Here is a 20,183-nt window from a genome sequence, read left to right on the forward strand (position 1 = left end):
GGGAATTGTAGTGAGGATGTACCAGCTTTACGGGTTTAAAAAATATAATATTATCATGTTGTTCTGTTGGGGGCTACAGAAATCTTGTGCGTATCATTTTTACATCCTAATTATTAGAGAAACTGTGTGACATGTTTAGCTAGCGGGGCCAGGTTTTAATCTACAGATAAATACCAAAACAAAAACGGCGGAACTACAAGTGACGAGGCGCGATGAGACACCCGGAGGTTTTAGCGGTGTGACAGCAGAGCTCGTTCTCGGATTGGCAGTGGCAAAAGGAGGCCCATGTGGTAGAGAGCGGGCCACAGACTGTAGCACTTTCTAAAGGTCTCACTTGATCATTCGGGCATCTGAATGTTCGCGTAACCTGCTTTGAAAATGCTGCTGGAAGCGTTGGATGGGGACGAAACGGTTGTCTACAGAGCAGCTGCCGGTAAGCACTGAAGGAGGTCAGAGGGAGGCAGCTAGTTGAGCAGGCACTCTTACACACTGACTGCTGCTCTGCGTGTTAGCATGCAGCTAAACAGAGCACACAGCAGGCTAACATTGCCGGCTAATTTGAAGCTCGGTAAAGTCTCTGCGTTTGTATTAGTTAGCCGTGTTGTGTCTCGGGTTATCCAAACGGCGTTTGTCGCCGGGTTCACTCGCTGCCGCCAGAGCGTCTCACCAGCTTCACCGGTTAGTTGGCTTCTACTTATAATAATTATTATTAATGACAGACTAGTTTGGAATTTCACAGCCTTTCATGTGGAGCAGTACCTGGCTGTTACGTAAGGGCTGAACGACTGTGACAGGCGTGAAGGTGGACACACGCAGCGCTCCCTGTTACTGACTGACGGCCGTTAAACTGTGACGGTGTCGCCGCACAGCGTGTCACATGTCGGTGCTGCTCGGCGAGGGCTGATTCATCTCCAGTAATAATGCATTTTATACTTTTGTAGCTTTAAAATGACAAAGCAAGAGAGAGGCGACATGTTCAGTCAGTCACTGGGAGCGCTTCCTTTGGGACCTCTCAGCTGTGGGAGTTCTTGTTTGGAGGATCCTGAGTTCGCAGTGAGACTTTCCACCATGTTTGGGGCAGTGATGGTTGTGACACTTGCACTGTGCTTGCAGCTCTGCTTCAGTTCTTCAATAACCATAAGACTGTTCCCACCTCAAGCATATGACCCAGTCCTGTGTTCTCTGCATCGGCTCCATTTTTGCACTGATGATCAGCTGCATTCATGTATATACCAATCTGCTCAGCACTTTCAATTTTTATTTTATGTTTAAGTGTTTGTCTTACAGCATGTTTCACACTAAGTACCGCAGCAATTTCCTAATGTTGTAAACCTGCTCAACATTTGGCAGTAAAACCCTTTCTGAGCATAGTCTGCTTAGTCTCTCTGAAGCTCTTTGCTGCCAAACAGCCTCTTAGTTTCCCAGCCGTCAACCATAGACTGTACATAAAAGACAGCCATAGCTGCCAGAGCCCTCCACCTTGGAGTCTTTCTAATGTAAAGCTTGGAAAAGTTGCAAACGCTTTAGCCCTAACATGCTAATTAACGCCTGAGGCTTTGCTAAAAATCTCTTGGCAGTGTTCAAGTTTAAGATAAGTAATGATTTGAAGTACTGAAACACTTAGTTTTACAGTGTCGTGGTAACAAAAAAGGGAGCAAAGATGTTTCATTTACCAAAATGTCTCTTCCTCCTCACAGCCTCTGCACAGGTTCAGGTGGAGCCCGTGGGTCGGTGGTTCGAGGCCTACATAAGGAGGAGAAACAGAAATGTGTCGTCTTCCTTCCAGGAGCTGGAGGAAGAGGAGGAGTCCTCAGAAGAGTCTGCAGATGAGGAGTTTCAGCTGGAGGAGTACTCCATGCTCCGAAAACTTGATCCTAAAGACTGGAAGGTATGTGACAATACATCTCAGCTGTTTGCAAAGAGATCCCTGCTTTCACATCGGTACTAAACGGTTCTTCTGTCTTAGAAGACAAAAAAATATGGATGAAACATTTTTACTGAAATGTAACAAAAACTGAAATCATCAAAGTTCTGCTGTGATCCTGTTTATTAAAACATGATGGGGAGTTTGTTCAGCTGACCTGAGGGCATGCTCTGTAAGCAAAGTAGAATGTGTTGGGAATTTCAGAGTGAGGTTCCTGACAGCCCTCTCCACTTCCCTGTGATGTGTTTACAGTCTGGAAAAACTATTCAGTTGAACCGGTGATGGTGCGTGTTTTGCAGCACAGCCAGTTTTCCAAAGCCTTCGATACTCACTGTCTGTGGACGCTTATCTTTGGCTGTGTGTGTGTGTGTGTGTGTGTGTTTGATGGATGCACTGACACGCTGCACAGACGTGCTTTAATGATGCCTGAGTCGATGATAATTCACGTTAGCAACCGCTGCTTTGTTTTTCGTGTTGTGCTTTCCAAACAGAGGAAAATAATCCAGTTTGATGGATGAACTCTTTACTTTCTGCTGTTTCAGGGCTTTGGGTTTGTTGCACACCAGGCACATGCAGCACGTCATCAGGTGCCGATCAGGGTGTACTGGACTTGCTTTTGCCTCGTTCTCTCAGCAGAGCGTGCATTTCCAGTGTCGTTCATTTAATTGTCTGAGATTAAAATGTGGTTCATCGTGAAGTCCTTTGAGTCATGTTTCTGAAACGCACAATTATCCATTTCAAGATTTTCTGGTTGTGCTTCTCAGTCTGACCTGACGTTTCAGTGGTTACGGTGCCGTGTGCTTACAGCGCAGTAGTGCATCTAATCTGTGAGTCACAGAACATTAGTTTAATGATCTCATGGTGAGGTGTTAACACCTGTGCCAGATCCTGCAGTCAGTGCCACTAAGACTTCGATTCACTGCATTAAGATGAGGCTGAAAAACCCAATCACAGGCGAGTTCTGAAATGCCTCGCAAACTTAAACGGTTTTGGTTCATCGCTACAAACGACAGTGAGCACTTCCTGTAGTGAAATGTATTCCACATTAAAAATAAAGCGTTAGTTAAAAATAGACGGATACATGTGAACGCGAGTTTTTTCTTTTGACTTTAGAGTTTATCTGGAACGAAAAGGCCGCATGTGGATTGTAGAAGACGGTGCAGATGTAATGTTTTAAAGTAAACCCATATTTACTGTACGGTGTTGGGACTAAGTGATTATTTGAAGCGGTGATCTGATAACAGGTGTAGCTGTTGGTGCTAACAGAGTCAGGGGAACAGGAACCCTGAGGGACTCCAAAGAGTTTAAGAGCTGCAATAATGTCGTTGAGCGTTACTCTCATGTGACACAGCATACTCTCCTGTAACCTGTCAGAATCAAGATCACTATGCTGTGCTTGGGCTCCCACACCTGAGGTACAAGGCGACACAGAAACAGATCAAAGCTGCCCGTGAGTATGTTCCCACCTACACGCGTGTTTCATGTCTCTGGTTTGTTCTAATGACGCAGTTTGATCCCAAGTCTCTGCCGTTTATCCGCAGACAAATTGATTGTGCTGAAGCACCATCCCGACAAAAGGAAAGCTGCAGGGGAGCAGATCGTGGAAGGAGACAATGACTACTTCACCTGCATCACTAAAGGTACGCAGTGCTGCAACTAATCGTCAACACAGACATTGTTTCTGGAATCTGCTGAACTAACTGACCCACCTGTTGAACCTCAGCTGTGGAAATCTTGTCCGACCCCGTGAAGAGGAGAGCCTTCGACAGTGTAGATCCTACCTTCGACAATTCTGTGCCTTCCAAGAGTGAAGGGAAAGAGAACTTTTTTGAGGGATTTGCTCCCGTTTTTGAGAGAAATGCCAGATGGTCTTCCAAGAAACATGTGCCCAAACTTGGAACCGCGGAGTCCTCTTTTGAAGAAGTGGATAATTTTTACTCTTTTTGGTAAGTGGAAGAGTGAGAGATGCTCCTTTGAATGAAAAACGAGACAAACACAGGGTAAAGGTTCATTCTTTTCTCTTTGGTTAAAGGTACAACTTTGACTCCTGGAGGGAATTTTCATACTTGGATGAAGAGGAAAAGGAGAAGGCTGAATGGTAAGCTCCCGTCTGCCCTGATGAAGCAGGTGTTAGCCCTCTGTCGTCTAACGCGTCAACTCTCCCCCCGTGTAGTCGTGATGAGAGGAGATGGATTGAAAAGCAGAACCGAGCTTCGAGGGCTCAAAGGAAGAAGGAGGAGATGAACAGAATACGAACACTAGTTGGTACAGTCACACACTTCATTAGCAACACAAAGCCCTGAAGTATTGAGCAAATAGCTCCTGCACGTACAGAGATGGTCTGTAAAAAGAGGCTGCAGTGTGACTCATCGTCTGTCATGCTTCACTGCAGATACTGCCTACGGCTGCGACCCTAGAATAAAGAAATTCAAAGAAGAAGAAAAATCCAGGAAGGAGTCTGAGAAGAAAGCCAAAGCTGAGGCCAAGAAGAGAGAGCAGGAAGAGAAGGAGAGGGTAGGTGTCACTCACGGTGGGGAAGGTCGATTGGCCTAAAGGTGCGCGACTGTTACGTCCAACGGTAAAGCTAGCAGCATAGAATCATCTCATTGGGTTGGTGCTGTTAGCTGCGACGTTCGTGTTACATTAGCTGCTCCTCTAGTTAGACAAGGTGATTAAAACAATCCATGCTGAGTTTATTCCTGCCAGTGCAGACGTGACAAAGGGAAAATAAATCAATAAATGAAGGAGGGTTACTGCAGGACAAATGTTCACACAGACATCGCTTCCTGTCCTGGTTCAGGTGCTGTAATTCCTCCATCCTCTCTGTGACCTGGATCACAAAGGAGCAGCTTAACCTGGAGCTGTTATGAAATTTAAAGAGTGGATAGTGTTCGCTTCTGTTTACCAGAATCTGAGCAGTGGACAGTATTGGACAGTTTGGTTTTCTTATTGTCATGTTTGGACAAAAACACCACTCAGTGCTTCACACTGTGGGTAATACACATATTTCCAGTCAAAGAAGCTTCTTAAAGCTGCTCAGTTCATGCTGTGAGAAGATGCTGAGCTTCAGTTGGTCACAGGCTCAGGTTCTGCGTGTCTGACAGGCCCGGCGGGCGGAGCTGGAGGCAGCTCGGCTGGCAAAGGAGAAGGAGGAAGAGGAAGCCAAGCAGGCCGCCCAGCAGGCCAAGAAAGAGAAGGAGATCCAGAAGAAGGCCATCAAGAAGGAGAGGCAGAAACTCAGGACCATGTGCAAGGTAAGCGCCTACAGTGTCAGACGTGTTTGTGTGCTGCTGCTTGGTGCATTTTCACTATCTGATGCTGTTCCTCTCCACAGAACTGGAACTACTTTGCAGACAACGAGGCTGACAGTGTGAAAATGATGGAGGAAGTGGAGAAACTCTGTGACCGCCTGGAACTAACAAGGTACGAGTCAGTTTTAGCCAAAGGGCCGCCGTCGCCAAAGGGCCGCCGTCGCCAAAGGGCCGCCGTCGCCAAAGGGCGTGATGCTTTTTGTTTTCTTGCTCGACTTTGAAGAAACAAACTGGATTCAGGTTTCCACCATGAGATGATCCTGGGTAAGCGTAAAGCTGTTGATAATGTTGGTTACATTTAAACAGCTTACCATATAAATGAAAGGAATGACCTGGGATATCATCTGTGAAACATCGGGTCAGGTTTGCTCATCTGCAGCTGAAAGCTTTCAGTGTTGGAGAGGAACTCTGTGCCGTTGCAGCTGCAGGCAGGAGCAGTTCTCTGGCACACAGAAGAGCCTGTGGTTTCATTACAAGTGTGAAGAACTTTCTGGTTTGACATGATGTGCCAAACTACAGGCTTGAATTAAGATTTAGTGTAATTATTATTTCATAAAGCTTCAGCAGTGCATTTGATGAGATGTGACGCATGTGTGTTGTTTCTTTCCAGCCTACAGTCCCTCAATGAAGAGTTGGCTTCGGGCTCTAAAGAGGAGAACAAGGCAGCAGTGGAAAAGCAGGTAGAGGAACTTTTTCTTTGTAGCGCCTCAGGTTTGAAGCCAGAGACCATCAGGAGCCAGCACGTCAACAAACAGGTTGCTGCTGTTTCCTCAGGTGCAGGAGGTGAATGCTCAGCTGCAGAAGGAGAGGGAGGCTGAGATCCAGGCCAGGCAGGCGGCTCGCAGCTCTGAGCAGGCCAGCGGGGGAGCAGGCGGGGGGAAGGGCTGGAACGAAGAGGACCTCCAGCTGCTCATAAAAGCAGTGAACCTGTTCCCTGCTGGAACCAACGCCAGGTGAGCGCTCGGAATTACAGCCGGCGTCAATCGGGGAACTGTGTGTCAATAAAGCTTGTTTCGTGTTTCCTAGGTGGGAGGTTATTGCTGACTATATGAACACGCACTCCACCAGCGGCATGAAGAGGACGGCCAAAGACGTCATCAACAAAGCCAAGAACCTCCAACGACTCGGTAAGCTCACAAAGAAACCTCAGCTTACCACGGTTTTATCTGTAGGCGCATGGATGCTTTGACCTGCTGCTGTTTACGGTCTCATCCACAGATCCGGTGCAGAAAGATGAAATAAATAGAAAAGCATTTGAAAAGTTCAAGAAGGAGCACACATCAGTGCCGCCCTCCATCGACAACGCTGTGCCCTCAGAGAGGTTTGATGGTAAGTGAGGCTGGGGTAGACACACACACCTGATCGATTCTGATTGGCTCCATCACCAAGCAGAATGTCAAAGACGTGCTGTGGATCAAATGTTATCAAGTATGTCTCCTCCCTGTGCTGATCGTGTCAGTAATAGATTACACGCACACGTCAGCGCTTCTGTGAAATGACTGAAACACATTAGCTCACTGCATAAGCACACAGGCTACCACACATCCCAGTGATGCTCGCTGTGATCAAACACAGATGTTACAGTGTAACGAGTCGGTGATCTTACTAACATCCTTTGAACTTTAAATATGCCTGTACATTTTCCTGCACCATATCAGAGCCAATTTTACGATAGTTACGGGTCAAAGTATCTCTTAAGATTTTAAGAATAATAAATATCTCTTAAATTGTTTGCAATAATGAAGCATTTCAATATAATGTAGACAAAAACGAAAAATAACACGATAGTTACGGATCAGGACTCCCCGGTCCTTACTGCGCCTGTGCAAAGTTGGACCGTGCAGTACAGTGTACGAGGATACTGCCACCTGCTGACCGAGCGAATGAACCCTATTGTAAACTGAATTAGCGTCAAACGTGTGTTAAATTTGATTTAGTGATAGTCGAGTGTGTTTATGCTCGTCTGTGTGGAGAGGATTGTTGGAATAGTGACGAATGATGTCCGCTGTCACTGTCAATTGTCAGTAAACACTTAATCTGGCTGATGAATCTTCACGTGACACATTACTAAGTCAGTATTATTAAGTCTGTAAGTAGGCGCCATTCTTTCTATTTTACGGTGCTGTTGTTCAATCAGGGGACGAGAAAAGCATGAATTTGTTTGTAAACGGATTCTCCATTGTTTAAATGTCCCGGGCAGTCGAAAAGGAGGCAGAGCTGCTGAGAAATGCTAAGAGCTAACTGGGCGCTACCCGAGTCATTCAAATACATTAACTCTCGCAATGTTGGCAACGAGAGGAAGTGACGGAAGATTTGCGCATGCGGAGTACTGATCAGGTTTCCGGTACGGATCCGGTAGTGACAGCGTCCAAATTCAGGAACCGCATCCTCCTGTGCCCGCATTTGTAGGCCGATTATGTTACAGCGACACGACGAAGGCTGCACAAATTCGAAGACTCTGACAAATGCGGCCTTCATTTCCCCAGATTTGAAGGATGGGTCGGGTGTATACTTCGTGGCCCAACCTATCCCAGAATTCATAGCGTGGCCTTGCCAATTCCAGTTTCCAACAATGGCGGCAGCTAGTTAGTTTTAATATTACTCTTGTTATTCTTTCTGGGTCACAAAATAAACGTTTGACATATTTTCAGGCGAGAATGTAGCTGTGTAAACCTCAAATATCTGCTCAGTTTATCAAGACACCACATATTTTCAAAAGCGCTCCGACGTCTTCGGAGACGTCTGTTACCCACTAGCTCGATAGCTAGCCGGGGGCCAAGGCTCACTGGAGCCGTGAGAACAGCAGACTCCCGGCAAATCGTCTTCAAATGTTATTGTTTGGCCTTTTTTTAGTATTTTATTTGTTCCTGAGTAAATCGGTTTGGCTGAGATTAAAGTTATAGTTTTTACACAGCTGAATAAACGTCAAGCAGACAGCTGATTATCAGAAGTGTGAGATGCTCAAGAATATACTCCGGTGTCCTGTTATATTTTAGATAGCAAGGAGTTTATTAAACTTCACCGAAACAATCTGCAGATTTCATTAAAATTGAATAAACTATCATCTTGTCTTTATTTTTAGTGAGCACCTTAAACACTTAAAGCTGTAAGCTAATGATAGTTCTATAAGAGCAGATGCTGCTGGTGCAATAAGCTGTAGTTTTACGTCCAATGGATGATGATCTAATTAGTCGACTATCAAAGTAATAGTTTGTGGCAGCCCTAGACCACACCTACTGCAGCTGAGCTGGTCTCTATTTGGAGCACAGCTACTGTAGATGGCTCGTTTTTGTCCCAGTCGTTATTTAGTAGCTGATGTAATGAAAACATTCAGTCGTCAGCGGTGAGCTTTTGAGAGTTCCTGACGATTGTGTTGTCACGTGTGGCCCCTCAGCCTCTGGCAGTGATGGGAATGCTGCCCCCTGGACCACAGAGGAGCAGAAACTTCTAGAACAAGCCCTGAAGACCTACCCGGTCAACACGTCTGAGCGCTGGGAGAAGATCGCAGCTGCTGTGCGTGGACGAAGCAAGAAGGACTGTATGAAGAGGTATAAGGTATGCTGCTGCCGTGGTCTGTGCTCAGAAGGCTCGTGTTTTGCATTAAAGTGTTTTTACTGCAGCGTGAAACTCGGCAGCGACAAACTGAGGAACTAACACGTTTCCTTTTTCCTCTGACAGGAACTGGTGGAGATGGTCAAAGCCAAGAAAGCTGCTCAGGAACAAGTGGCAGCCAAAAATAAAAAATGACAAGAACCACGCGTTAATAGAATCTGTTATTTTAACATTATTGTGTTGGTCTTTATTTTATAATAAAAAGAAGGAAAAAGTAATGTGACACGACTTAAATTTTGCATTTGTCCACTTCCTCAGCGTGTCCTGCTCAGCTTCTCATCCAGAACATCCCACTGCGGATCTGGTTGTAGTTGGGCAGCTGTTCGATTGGACCTGAGAACAAACAAACTTATTGCTTATCTGCTTTAACATCAGGCAGAAACACGAGTTTGAACACACACTGAGTTCCAGAGACGCTCTGATCTTTGACTGACTGCATCGTCACACTTGAAGCTACGCTCACTTCCTGTTTTGGCTCAAGATTTAAATCCAGATTTCTGATAAACCATTCTTTTCTTTACAGGCGACAGAAAACTGATTAAAATTGTAAATCAGGGCTAAAAGCTAAAACATCAGTCTGCATAGTTCAGCTGTCACAGTGACGATCACTTGCATCACCACCAGAGTTCAAACTGGGCTTCACTCCCCACACTGAGCCGCCGGCTTCCTTTTATCGTACACTCTGAGTTTCGTTAGGTTCAGCCTCTGCAGGCGTCCCGTGTTTGAAAACGTACCGACAGCTGCGATGGCAGGAGCTCTGTTGTAGATGTATTTGGTGCACACGTCCTTTATGGTGCTGGCGTCGATGGCCTGTGGAGAGCCAGAGACAAACATGGTGGAGGATCAGGGCAAAAAGAGCTTTTCAAACATTATTTCAGGTCGTGCTTAAAGAACACTGGCTGGGACGTTACCAGATTTACTTTGAGGTTTTCTCAGCCTCACACAGTTTATCACTGTGACTCTGTTATTGTTCTGGTCTTACTGCTTTAAATGTAAAGAAACCTGGCCTTATGAAAAATATACTCTTATGATGCATTTTAACTTTAAATATGGAAGCAGCAAATAAGCACACGTGACGAGTGCCAGAAAGCTCAACGTTCCTGGGATCTCACTTCCTCCTCTGGTTGCAGTTTTTCTACGTTCAACAGTCACAAAGGTGGAATTCAGCTGCGACGTTCTGCGACACCACGCACTAAGGACGCATCAACGTGGAGGTGTTGGAGACACGACACAGTCTCACCACTATAATCTGTCTAAACAGGTTACCAGGTAAATAAAAAGTGGAGTACAGGCCTCAGTCTGAGCTGCAATAACAGAGACTGTTAGACTGTAAAAATGAAAGCTAACAGAGCCAACCGTAGCTGCTGGATACTAAGAGTACACAGAGTTATGAACTTGTACAAAACACAGCCCTCAGTTGGATTTCCAGTAACAGTTACTGACAGAGCAGAAGAATCTGTCGACTCACATCAATGCGGGCTTCCAGCTCATGCAGAGGGATCCTGCGACTGTAGCACAGCATCTGTCTGCCGATGTCCTCGCAGATTGGGGTGGATCCTGGAGGAAGCAGATCAACACGTGAAACCAGGTGCCGCATGACTGCACACTCTACAGTCACGCTGCCTTACCGTCCAGATGCAGCAGCATGTTGGTCTTGAGCAGGTTCTTGGCCCGAGCTACCTCGCTCTCCGTCACACTGGTACAAAGAGAAATCCTGACAGGAAGCAGCGACACACAAGCGTTAAACACGTTCAGTCAGCAGGTTTAACCTTCTTTAAAACTTTGACGACTAAACTGATCTGAGCGCGCTCACCATTCCATTTGAGTAAAGTGCATCATGTCGTTGATGGTGCCGGGTTCACACACCATGTAGAGTCCCCAGAGGCCTGTGTCTGTGTAGCAGGTGTTGAAGGACTGGAAGCTATGGCACAGGTTCCCCTGACAGGCCATCTGAGCCAACTTACTGGATAGATTCTAAACTCAGAGGACATAGAAACAAACGGTTCGCTGAATAAATGCTGAGCACGTATGTGTGGTCAGTTTTTATTTAAAGATGGCGAAGAAGAGGAAGAGCATTTAGCAGCAGCACAGAGAAAACAACACATGCCACATCCAAGGTTTCCTCAGTACTCACCACGCCTCCACCAAACGAGCGGTCCCAGTTTCCAATGAGCGTGTTGGCTACCATGAGTGGGATTGTGTCGGGGTGAGACCATCCGACGGCCTCCACGGCAATGGCGATGTGAGCGAGCGGCATTTTGTCGTCACGCACTCGGATCTGAAACCGTAACAGTCCTGAAGCATTCACCAAATTAAAGCTTTTTTAATAACTTGAAATGAAACTGCACCAGTTTCACAGTCAACGAATGATGGAAAGCACACAAATACTTAACTGAGGTCTACTGGAAGTAGAGCAGGGCGATATGGCCAAAAATATTTATCATGATATATATTTGAAAATTTGCGATAACGATATAACTGACGATATAATTGATGCGAGACAAAATACAACTCCACAACATTACTAGCGCAAAAAGAAAACCTTCCATTTATTTTCACTTAAACAAGAAGCTGGTTTTTATGTACATTAAAGCTTTATAAAAATGTAACAGTGCAAATGCAAATTCCTTGCTGAAAGTTTAACCAAAAGGCATTTCCAGTAGAAATGGGCTGACATATTCTGAGCATAACCATGTATAATATCCACTGAATTTAAAAAGAGGTGCTTTGCAACATTAAACTGCAGTGTGCAGTACGTATTTTTCGGACCATAAGGTGCACAGGATTATAAGGCACATTAAGCGAAACAAAGCAGTCAGATAAATCAAACTTTATTAAACTCATTCTTCTTGCTTCCTCCACTTCTGTACCATTGATTCATTAATGTTGAATTCTCTGGCAGCGGCTCTATTCCCATGTTGTTGCAGTATATTAATGACTAACCTCGTATTGTGGATGGATCATCTCAGTTGTTCTCCTGACTGAAGTTTGGTCCGTTTACAGCATCCTGCCATGTGATTGCATTTGTCTCTAACTATCAGGAACCTTCACGTTAACTTTTATAAGTGGAAAAGTGTTAGCGTTCGTCCTCCAGCTTCACTGTTTATGTTATGCTAACATAGCTGTGTCGCTAGCGATCACGTAGCACATCATTATATACCAGCTAGCCCAACTTCAGTAACCCTACAAACGTCACTGCTGTTTAGTTTCCTGTCTTCATTTATGTTGGAAGTGATAGCAGAGCTGTACATTTGAATTTTTCAGAAATCTCTCAGTCAGAACATGCAATATCATGCTTAGGTAACTAGCGAAACTAGCGAGCTAACTTCCGCTAGCTTCCTGCTAACTTCTAACTCCGTTAAATGTAATAAATTTTGTTTTCATGGATGCCTGGAAGTTAAACTTCATAGTTACACCTGGTAAAGCAGCAATGCTGATCGTTTTATTAAAGATGAAAGAATTTAGACAGTTTTTGACTCTCAGTGATGCTGCAGTGTTCGTTTGACCTGAAGAATACGGAGTTTAGGACCCAGATTACTCCCAGATTTAAGAGCATCTTAGTCCGACAATAACGACGGCCGCTTGCACGTTCTGCAAAAAAATGTGCTTTGTCCTGTATCTGAAGGACAAACATCAAACCAGTTCCACATCACTGAAGTTGCAGCATTTTTACAAACCAATTCTGGTTCATCTGTTTCACTCAACAATCGGCCATGTGCGTATGAAAACAAAGGCACTGCGCATGCGCGTTTTACTCATATTCTATCGCGATATTTCATTTTCCTATCGTTGCCTAACATTATACCGGTATTACCGTGAATGGTATAATATGGCCCAGCCCTAACTGGAAGTATCTACAGTTCTCAGTGCTGTGATACAGGCTGGCAGGAGTTAGTGGGGAACTGTCAACGCTTTTGTTTTGAAGGCAGAGCTGGGTTAAAGAGCAAATCTAATCTGTGAGACGAGCAGCAGACGACAGGATGCATACATGTATATAGAAACTGAATTCATGACTGTTTTTACACGTCTTTTAAACCACTTTAAATACAACTTGAAAGCAAACTTGTTCTGGTTACTCCTCTAAACGATATCTCACCGTCTCCCCGAGCATGTCCAGCTGCAGTATAATCGTTCATTTCAGGGAATATCCGACACATCTATCGCCTTCTTCATCTAAAAGGTTTCCATTAATGAAAGCCTGATGCCGTGTGAACTAGAAAGCACAGCCTGCATGAACCTGCATGATCCAGTCACACTGGATGATCCAAGTCCGACTGAAAATCTAAACCGTGTGCAGAGGCTTTCCCAGTCTGAATTCATTTGCCTGACTATTGATCTTACCGTGATTTGCTTTGATTCCTGGAGAGGTTGTGGTTTGTATGTGCCTCAGAATCTTGTATTGCCTGAGCTAAGTTCTGTTCTGGTTCTTGTGTACTTGTTCTTTTTGTCATTGTCTGTTACTATGAACAAAATCCTAATAAAAATATATTAAAAAAAAAAATGTGCAGAAACTCACGTGCCATCTGACTAAAGTCATATTCACTTGTAGACCCATCTGAACTAGATTTAAGGCATCTTAAGTAATATGTGTGTTTTAAACATTTTCCAAGACGTGGACATGTCTGAGCCATCACCCTTCATTTGCATCCACCTTAGAGACAACCGTGTTACTCTGATACACTCGATCTCATTCTTTAAATAACACAGTAGCTGCTCTGTGCTGATGTGACGCCCCGTTATGCAGTAGTGTGAAACTAAAGTTAGCCTTACCTCACTTCCTGTGAAATGGCACGGAGGAAGAGCCGGGGCTTCGCCTTGATGTCTGCTGGGAAGTTTTCCAAAGTGATACTTGGCCAAATCGATGAGCTCGTCATGACAGACACCTGATCAGAGAGGGAGCGAGTCCTGGAGATCAGATCAACTTTACTCTGGTTCAGAATTTATTGCATACTTTGAGCAGTGCTCATGCATCAGTGACTGTTTGTTGCAGGTTTACAGAAAATGTTAATGAAACGTGAGCAGAACACAGCTCTAACCTCCAGCAGCAGCCAACACTATTCTGGGTCCTTTATAGTGAGCGGTGATATACTCCACCAGATCTCCTCTGTTGATGGTCCTGCGTCACAAACACACAGCAGGAAGCTAAGCTGTGCAGGATGCTTTCAGCAAACCTCAGAGTACTTTGTGTTTTTTAGGGGTTTGGTCTCACTTGATGTTCTCAGTGGGGCCCAGGATGGTTCTTCCCAGTGCTGTGGACTGGTACGCTGTAGCATGCAGATAATCAAAGACCACCTCTTGCAGATTGGTCTCCACTTCCTGCATCTCTCGAAGGATCACCCCTCGCTCCCTCTCGATCTCCGCCTCTCCCAGCGTGCTGTTCTGGATGATGTCAGCCAGAATCTCCACAGCTTTGGCACAGAGAGATATTTTATTGTGCTTTAACACATTCCAGGTTTTTCGTTTGAGATGTTGCCATGTAACATTCAGGGATGATCTGATATCCTCGTGTTGGTGTTGTTCCCAGACCATCATAAAAATGTTGTTCCAGGTTCAACATTGCAAGTGACCAATCACATTGTTGTGACGTTATTCCTTTGCGCCAAGCCATTCGTGCATTTATGAAATTCCAATGTTGCAAGGACAATATCAATTCTGCTTACTGTTTATTAAAGGGTTACGGTTAGGGTTAGGGTCAGGGTCCGTTGATCGGCGGACAGAGGCGGTTTCACGCAGCTTAAGTACAGTTTTTTGTTTTACGCCGGTTTTTCCCGAAGTCGCAAAGGTATGACGTCACAACATTCTGATTGGTCACTTGCAATGTTGATCCTGGAACAACATTTAGTATGATGATCTGGGAACAACACCAACACGAGGATATCAGATCAACCAACATTCAGCCCCTCTGCCCTCCCGTACCTCTCGGAAGATCCTTGGAGAAAGCTTTGGCATAGTAAACAGTCTGCTCGCGGGATGTGTAGGCATTGAGGTGAGCCCCCATGTTCTCGATCTCCAACTCCAGATCAAGCTGAGAGCGTTTCCTGGTGCCCTGTCACACATTTATACAGACAAAGTGAACAAAGTCTTGAATGTTATTTTCATTTATAAAGAAACTCTGAAATATTACATTTATGTCATTATTTTGTTATTATACTGCTGTGAACTATTAGAATGCATTCTTCCCTCTCTGCATAGGCCAGATACATTCAAATAAAGACCACTGCTTTAAAAACTTTGCTGTGTAGCTGCCATCTCACCTTAAATGCCATGTGCTCCAGAAAGTGCGCTGTGCCGTTATTTCTCTCGTTCTCATAGCGACTCCCGGCATCTATCCACAAGCCCACCTGGAACAAAGCAGGAATTAATATCCGCTTCCACAAACTGCTGCTACTGTACCACAACCCCACATCTCAGCCTGTAGTGGCAAAGCTAGCAGATGCTAACATTTTTTGTCATGCCTATTACATTTGGCTGGCTGCTTCACAACGGTTATGGTATTTTAACACCATATTTACGTGCATGTATTAAAGCAGCCTGTTTTAAACTGTTTACTTCCAGCTTACTGTGCAGGTGGGGAGCCCCGAGTCCTCAGATGCCACCCGGAGTCCGTTCTCTAAAGCAGTCACCTTGGTTTCAGGAACATTTAGCGCCACCTGGTGAGCAGCTTGGGTAACCAAGAGTCTGTGCGGTCCAGCAGTGAACTACGGGAGAAGGACAGCCAGTCACCATGACGCTTCAAAACTTAGAGCGTTACGTTTGCTGCTACCAGTCAGCGATAATGAATGAATCTGCCCCATTGGCGGTTCTGTTACACAGGGACATCCAAACATCACAGTAAGAGTTGATCACGTGATAGCTAAGCTAGCTTAAATAGCTGTTCGCAAACAAGCCGGCCATGCGCAGAGCTTTTCCTCTATGACACTGAGCACTGGCAGCTGTCACGGGCGTATCAATTAAATGAGAAACTCAAAACATGACTATGAATCAATTCTTCTTACCCTGCTTATCGAATTCTTCTTCAGTAAATGTCTTTGTAAGAAAAATCTCCCAGCAGACGTGAGGCACTGTACGGACATTGCCATATTGTTTATCTGTAACAGTGCCGTTCTGCTGACGCAACATCCGCCGGAGATGACGACTTACTTTTTTCATAGTAGGGAAAAAATACTACAGGATTTGATGACAATCGCACAAAGAAATCTATTCTTACACTCTCCTTAAACCAATAAAAAACAGAGATAAACACACCTGAACAAATAACTTTATATTTCAGACATTGATCAACCTATTATATGGAAATATGAAAATTGCTGCCACACGACTAACTGCCTATGTGACCTATTGGTTTGCACGTTAGCTGTAAATAAAGTATTGAAGTAATATATATTTACATTTAGGATACTTCTCAACCATATTTGACGTGGTTCGTTTATAACGAACGTTCTAACGTTTAATCGCTTTTGTTTATTTTGAAAGGGTGTCAGAATTTGAAGGCGGAAGTGTCGGTTTAGCCTAGCGCGGATTTTTTTTCTGTGAGTTTCAAGTTGGTCTGTCAGCTTCTTCCTAGCAGTTCAGTGTGTGACTGAAATAGTAGAGCAAGGCTGAAGTCCAGCTGTATACAGAGCAGAAGGCCTGCTGCTGTAGCCTGCACTGGAGGTATTTCCTCTGTAACCCGGACTTAATTAATTCTCTGTTGGGTTCAACGGTGTCGTTAGCCGCTAACGGTGCAGCGTTAGCTGTTCACGCTAATTAGTGGGCTCAACTTTAGCCGATGTAATAAAACAGGAGTGTACGGCCATTAGCTTCGGTGTGGCTTTCAGACAAGAAATGGCGGGAGGCAGAGATCTCATGGACGGTGACCTGGAAGATGGAGAGATCTCTGGGTCCAGCTCGGATACTGAGATGGGACCAGCCACAGCAACACAAGAAGCTCGACCCCAGGTTCCCCCGGCTTTCTGCGGCCAGTCTTTCCAGAACAGAGCCTATGCTCAGACACTTCCAGCCGCAGCTTATCGCAGCACAGGTAGGACGGCAGAGTCTAGTGACAGTGACCCGGAGTCCTCTGACGAGGAGGCGGCTGTTTGGCGCCGGAAACGCCAGAAAGTGTCCAGTGCTCCACAGCCGCCTGCATGCAGCGCCCGGCTAGGGCCGACCCCTGTGCCCGCCCAGGGGACGACGGGTGGCCGCAAGGTGAATAACATTTGGGGCTCTGTAGTACAAGAGCAGTGCCAGGACGCTATCACTGCAGAACTTGGCATATTTGGCATGGATGGTGTTGGCATGTCCACCAGGAATGTGGAGACTTATAATTTCGTCCTAGCTCGGAAGATAATGGAGAAGGAGAGGGAGATGGAGGCACAGTCAAAGGAAGGAGGAGAAGTGAGCATGCTGGATGCTGAGCTGGAGGAGTACATGAAGGGTAGGGGGTCAGAGGAGAACACAGGAGGTGATGCAAAGAGAAAGAGACCTGCAAAGGAGCGGCTGGGCCCCAGAGCAGAGATGGACATCAAGGGCCACTATGAGATCACAGAAGGTGACCCAGATGATAAGGTGATAGAGGAGATTGCGTTCAGGCTGCAGGAGCCCAAAAAGGAGCTGATCACTCGAGTTGTCAAAGTAGTTGGCAAGAAAAAAGCCATAGAACTTCTCGGAGAGACCGCCACCCTGGAGGAGAGTGGCGGTGTGTACACCATGGACGGCAGCAGGCGCCGGACACCGGGTGGGGTGTATCTCAACCTGCTGAAGAACACCCCCAGTATCACCAAGGCCCAGATCAAGCAGATATTCTTTGAGGAACAGGTGAAGGAGTACAAGAGCAAGAAGGCTGCCCAGAAGAGGAGGCGGCATTTGGTGGCCAAAAAGATGAAGCAGGCCATCGGCACCCTAAACCTGCAGGAGCATGATGACGTCTCCAGAGAGACTTTTGCCAGTGATACCAACGAGGCTTTGGAGTCTCTGGAGGAAGCTGCAGAAGACGAGGAGGCTCAAGAGGAAGCTGCTGTGGGCACTGAGGAGACAGCAGTGGTCTACAACGCTGCAGACCTGGAGGTGTTTTGAAAATGGCCTGCTGTCTGAACAACGATGTTAATGAAACACTGAAAGCACTGAATATGTGATTGATTCAAAATCCACACTGGTGTCCTTTTTTGTTTTTTGTTTGAAACCTTAGCAATAAAAGCAGCGCTTCTGTTAACAAATAGTTACAGCATGAACATGTTGATTGGAGCTTTTGCCGTTCAAGTGTTGTTTTGCCTTTTAAAATCAGTCCTCAACAAAATGATGTTGTGAGAGTCAAATTCATAACCATTTGTTGCTGTAAGTGTCATTATACAAACAGGTCTTGAGTTATTACTTTCATGGATGCACCTCGGTCTGGAAAATAATAAAAGTGGTGACTCAGGTAAAAGAATTAAAAAACTGTAGGGTTCTTTTTTTGTGCACTCACTTCCAAACACAAAATAACAAATGTTATATAAGGTGAGTTTTAGTATCATCAGATCAGGATTCCTGTACTGACGTTCATACCAAGTGGGGCTTCTCAAAGAAAACAAAGGCATTGGATGGCTGATGTAAAAGTGCTGAAGTGTCCACTAGATGGCAGCCATGTTCCAACTTCTGCAAGAGTGGAGAGCCCTTTTAGTCCAAGGCTGTATATAGAAAGAACCCTTAACCATTCCGTACAGCATATATAAAAACGTATAATATAAAAGAATAACTCAAGAATTAAACTGAAAAATGCAAAACTGCATGCATATGAAGTGCTGCCTGCTATAGTGAAGGTTAAACTACCAGGTCACAGGTGTCCTGTTTAATTTGTATAACTCTGGTACAAATGTACACAGTCCGCCTGAGGGCGAGAATCAGGCACACGTGATTATGAAAATGTAAAGGAGAAATTCTGTTTTTACAATGAAAAATAAATATATTCATCCATTGAGCACCACAAATGATAAACGTCCACCACGTTAGACCTTTCACATTTGTCATTCTTTATGCAGGTGGTTAGGACAGAGCGTACTTGTAAATAACATCCTCATCTCCAACTTAAACACCTCTGCACTGATGAAAATGTCAGTTCCTGCTTTTGTTTGGTTTTTTTTGGTTTTTTTGCGACACCACTACTCAACGAGTGGTGTCTTAAACAGGAATCCTAAATGTCAGCTGAAGAATGATGATTTCTACAAGAAAATCCTGAAAATCCATCGGCTCACGCCCTGAAGCTGAAGCACATTTAGGTCATGCATCAGTACAATGATCACACGTCAGCAATTAGTTTTTCACATAAGACCAGGTGGGTTTGGATAGCATTTTTCCCTTTAATAAATGAATACACCATTTACAAACTGCACTTTATATTTACTCAGGTTATCTTTGTCTAGTATTAAAATTAGTTTGACAGTTATGCAAAAACCAAACACGTTTGATTCAGAGGAATCAAATATATGTTTGTTTTTTTAGAATTTCTGAAACCTGTGCTGTGCTTTCAACATCTGCAAAGGCCCAACACCTGAAATCTGAAGACAAATCTTGGTTGAGGTTTGCTAACACTTTGTTTCACAAAGTCTCGCTTCTAAGTGTGAATGGTTGTCTGTCTCTGTGTGTTAGCCCAGGGTGTACCCCGCCTCCTGCCCTAAGACAGCTGGGATAGGCTCCAGCCCCCCTGTGACCCTGAACAGGTTATGGATGGACGACACACTATCTATGTTTCTTATGCCTGCTAAGGAATGTATTAGGATTATATAGATAGAATATATTTTACTGAATATACATATATGTATATATATATATGTACAAAAAAAAAAAACCCCACCCAGCACGCCCCTGCGGGCGGTTTATCCTTCAAGCTCGGGTCCTCTACCAGAGGCCTGGGAGCTTGAGGGTCCTGCGCAGTATCTTAGCTGTTCCCAGGACTGCGCTCTTCTTGGTTGGTTAGCCACCACCATTTTGTCCGTCTGTATCTGGAAGTCCCACAGGATCTTAGCTCGGTCATTCTCCACCACCCTTGGGGGCGTCTCCCATTTTGACCTCGGGACTTCCAGGTTATACTCGGCACAGATGTTCCTGTACACTATGCCGGCCACTTGGTTATGGCGTTCCATGTATGCCCTGCCTGCTAGCATCTTGCACCCTGCTGTTATGTGGTGGGTTGTCTCTGGGGCATCTTTACACAGCCTACACCTGGGGTCTTACCTGGTGTGATAGACCCCAGCCTCTATGGATCTTGTACTCAGAGCTTGTTCTTGTGCTGCCATATATATATATATATATATATATATATATATATATATATATTAGGGGTGCAACGATACACAAAATTCACGGTTCGGTTCGGTTCGATA

The 20,183-nt window shown here is 45.0% G+C and overlaps 3 protein-coding genes across 3 annotated transcripts; 2 read left to right on the forward strand and 1 right to left on the reverse strand.

The window, feature by feature from the left end:
* The first annotated feature begins 85 nt into the window (after window positions 1–85).
* Window positions 86–9,065, forward strand: dnajc2 (DnaJ (Hsp40) homolog, subfamily C, member 2). Its single transcript, XM_040047031.1, has 16 exons — window positions 86–433; window positions 1,698–1,888; window positions 3,299–3,374; window positions 3,466–3,564; window positions 3,648–3,870; window positions 3,957–4,022; window positions 4,098–4,189; window positions 4,317–4,438; window positions 5,029–5,178; window positions 5,259–5,347; window positions 5,846–5,915; window positions 6,010–6,188; window positions 6,262–6,362; window positions 6,454–6,564; window positions 8,630–8,790; window positions 8,914–9,065. The coding sequence occupies exons 1-16, from the start codon at window positions 379–381 to the stop codon at window positions 8,980–8,982; spliced, it is 1,854 nt and encodes a 617-aa protein (XP_039902965.1). The 5' UTR covers window positions 86–378; the 3' UTR covers window positions 8,983–9,065.
* Window positions 9,000–15,977, reverse strand: pmpcb (peptidase, mitochondrial processing subunit beta). The gene is made up of 13 exons (XM_040047033.1): window positions 15,843–15,977; window positions 15,408–15,545; window positions 15,102–15,188; window positions 14,764–14,893; window positions 14,057–14,255; window positions 13,884–13,963; window positions 13,618–13,730; window positions 10,982–11,125; window positions 10,661–10,821; window positions 10,476–10,561; window positions 10,316–10,404; window positions 9,582–9,657; window positions 9,000–9,180 (listed from the first exon to the last, which is right to left on the reverse strand). The coding sequence occupies exons 1-13, from the start codon at window positions 15,924–15,926 to the stop codon at window positions 9,116–9,118; spliced, it is 1,452 nt and encodes a 483-aa protein (XP_039902967.1). The 5' UTR covers window positions 15,927–15,977; the 3' UTR covers window positions 9,000–9,115.
* Window positions 15,978–16,321: 344 nt separating this feature from the next.
* phax (phosphorylated adaptor for RNA export) lies at window positions 16,322–18,791 on the forward strand. Its single transcript, XM_040047035.1, has one exon. It carries the CDS (start codon window positions 16,672–16,674, stop codon window positions 17,899–17,901), a length of 1,230 nt encoding a protein of 409 aa, XP_039902969.1. The 5' UTR covers window positions 16,322–16,671; the 3' UTR covers window positions 17,902–18,791.
* Window positions 18,792–20,183: the final 1,392 nt, after the last annotated feature.

This window comes from Simochromis diagramma, unplaced genomic scaffold, assembly GCF_900408965.1.
Source record: "Simochromis diagramma unplaced genomic scaffold, fSimDia1.1 OVJJ01000331.1, whole genome shotgun sequence".
In the NCBI taxonomy this organism is placed as follows: domain Eukaryota; kingdom Metazoa; phylum Chordata; class Actinopteri; order Cichliformes; family Cichlidae; genus Simochromis; species Simochromis diagramma.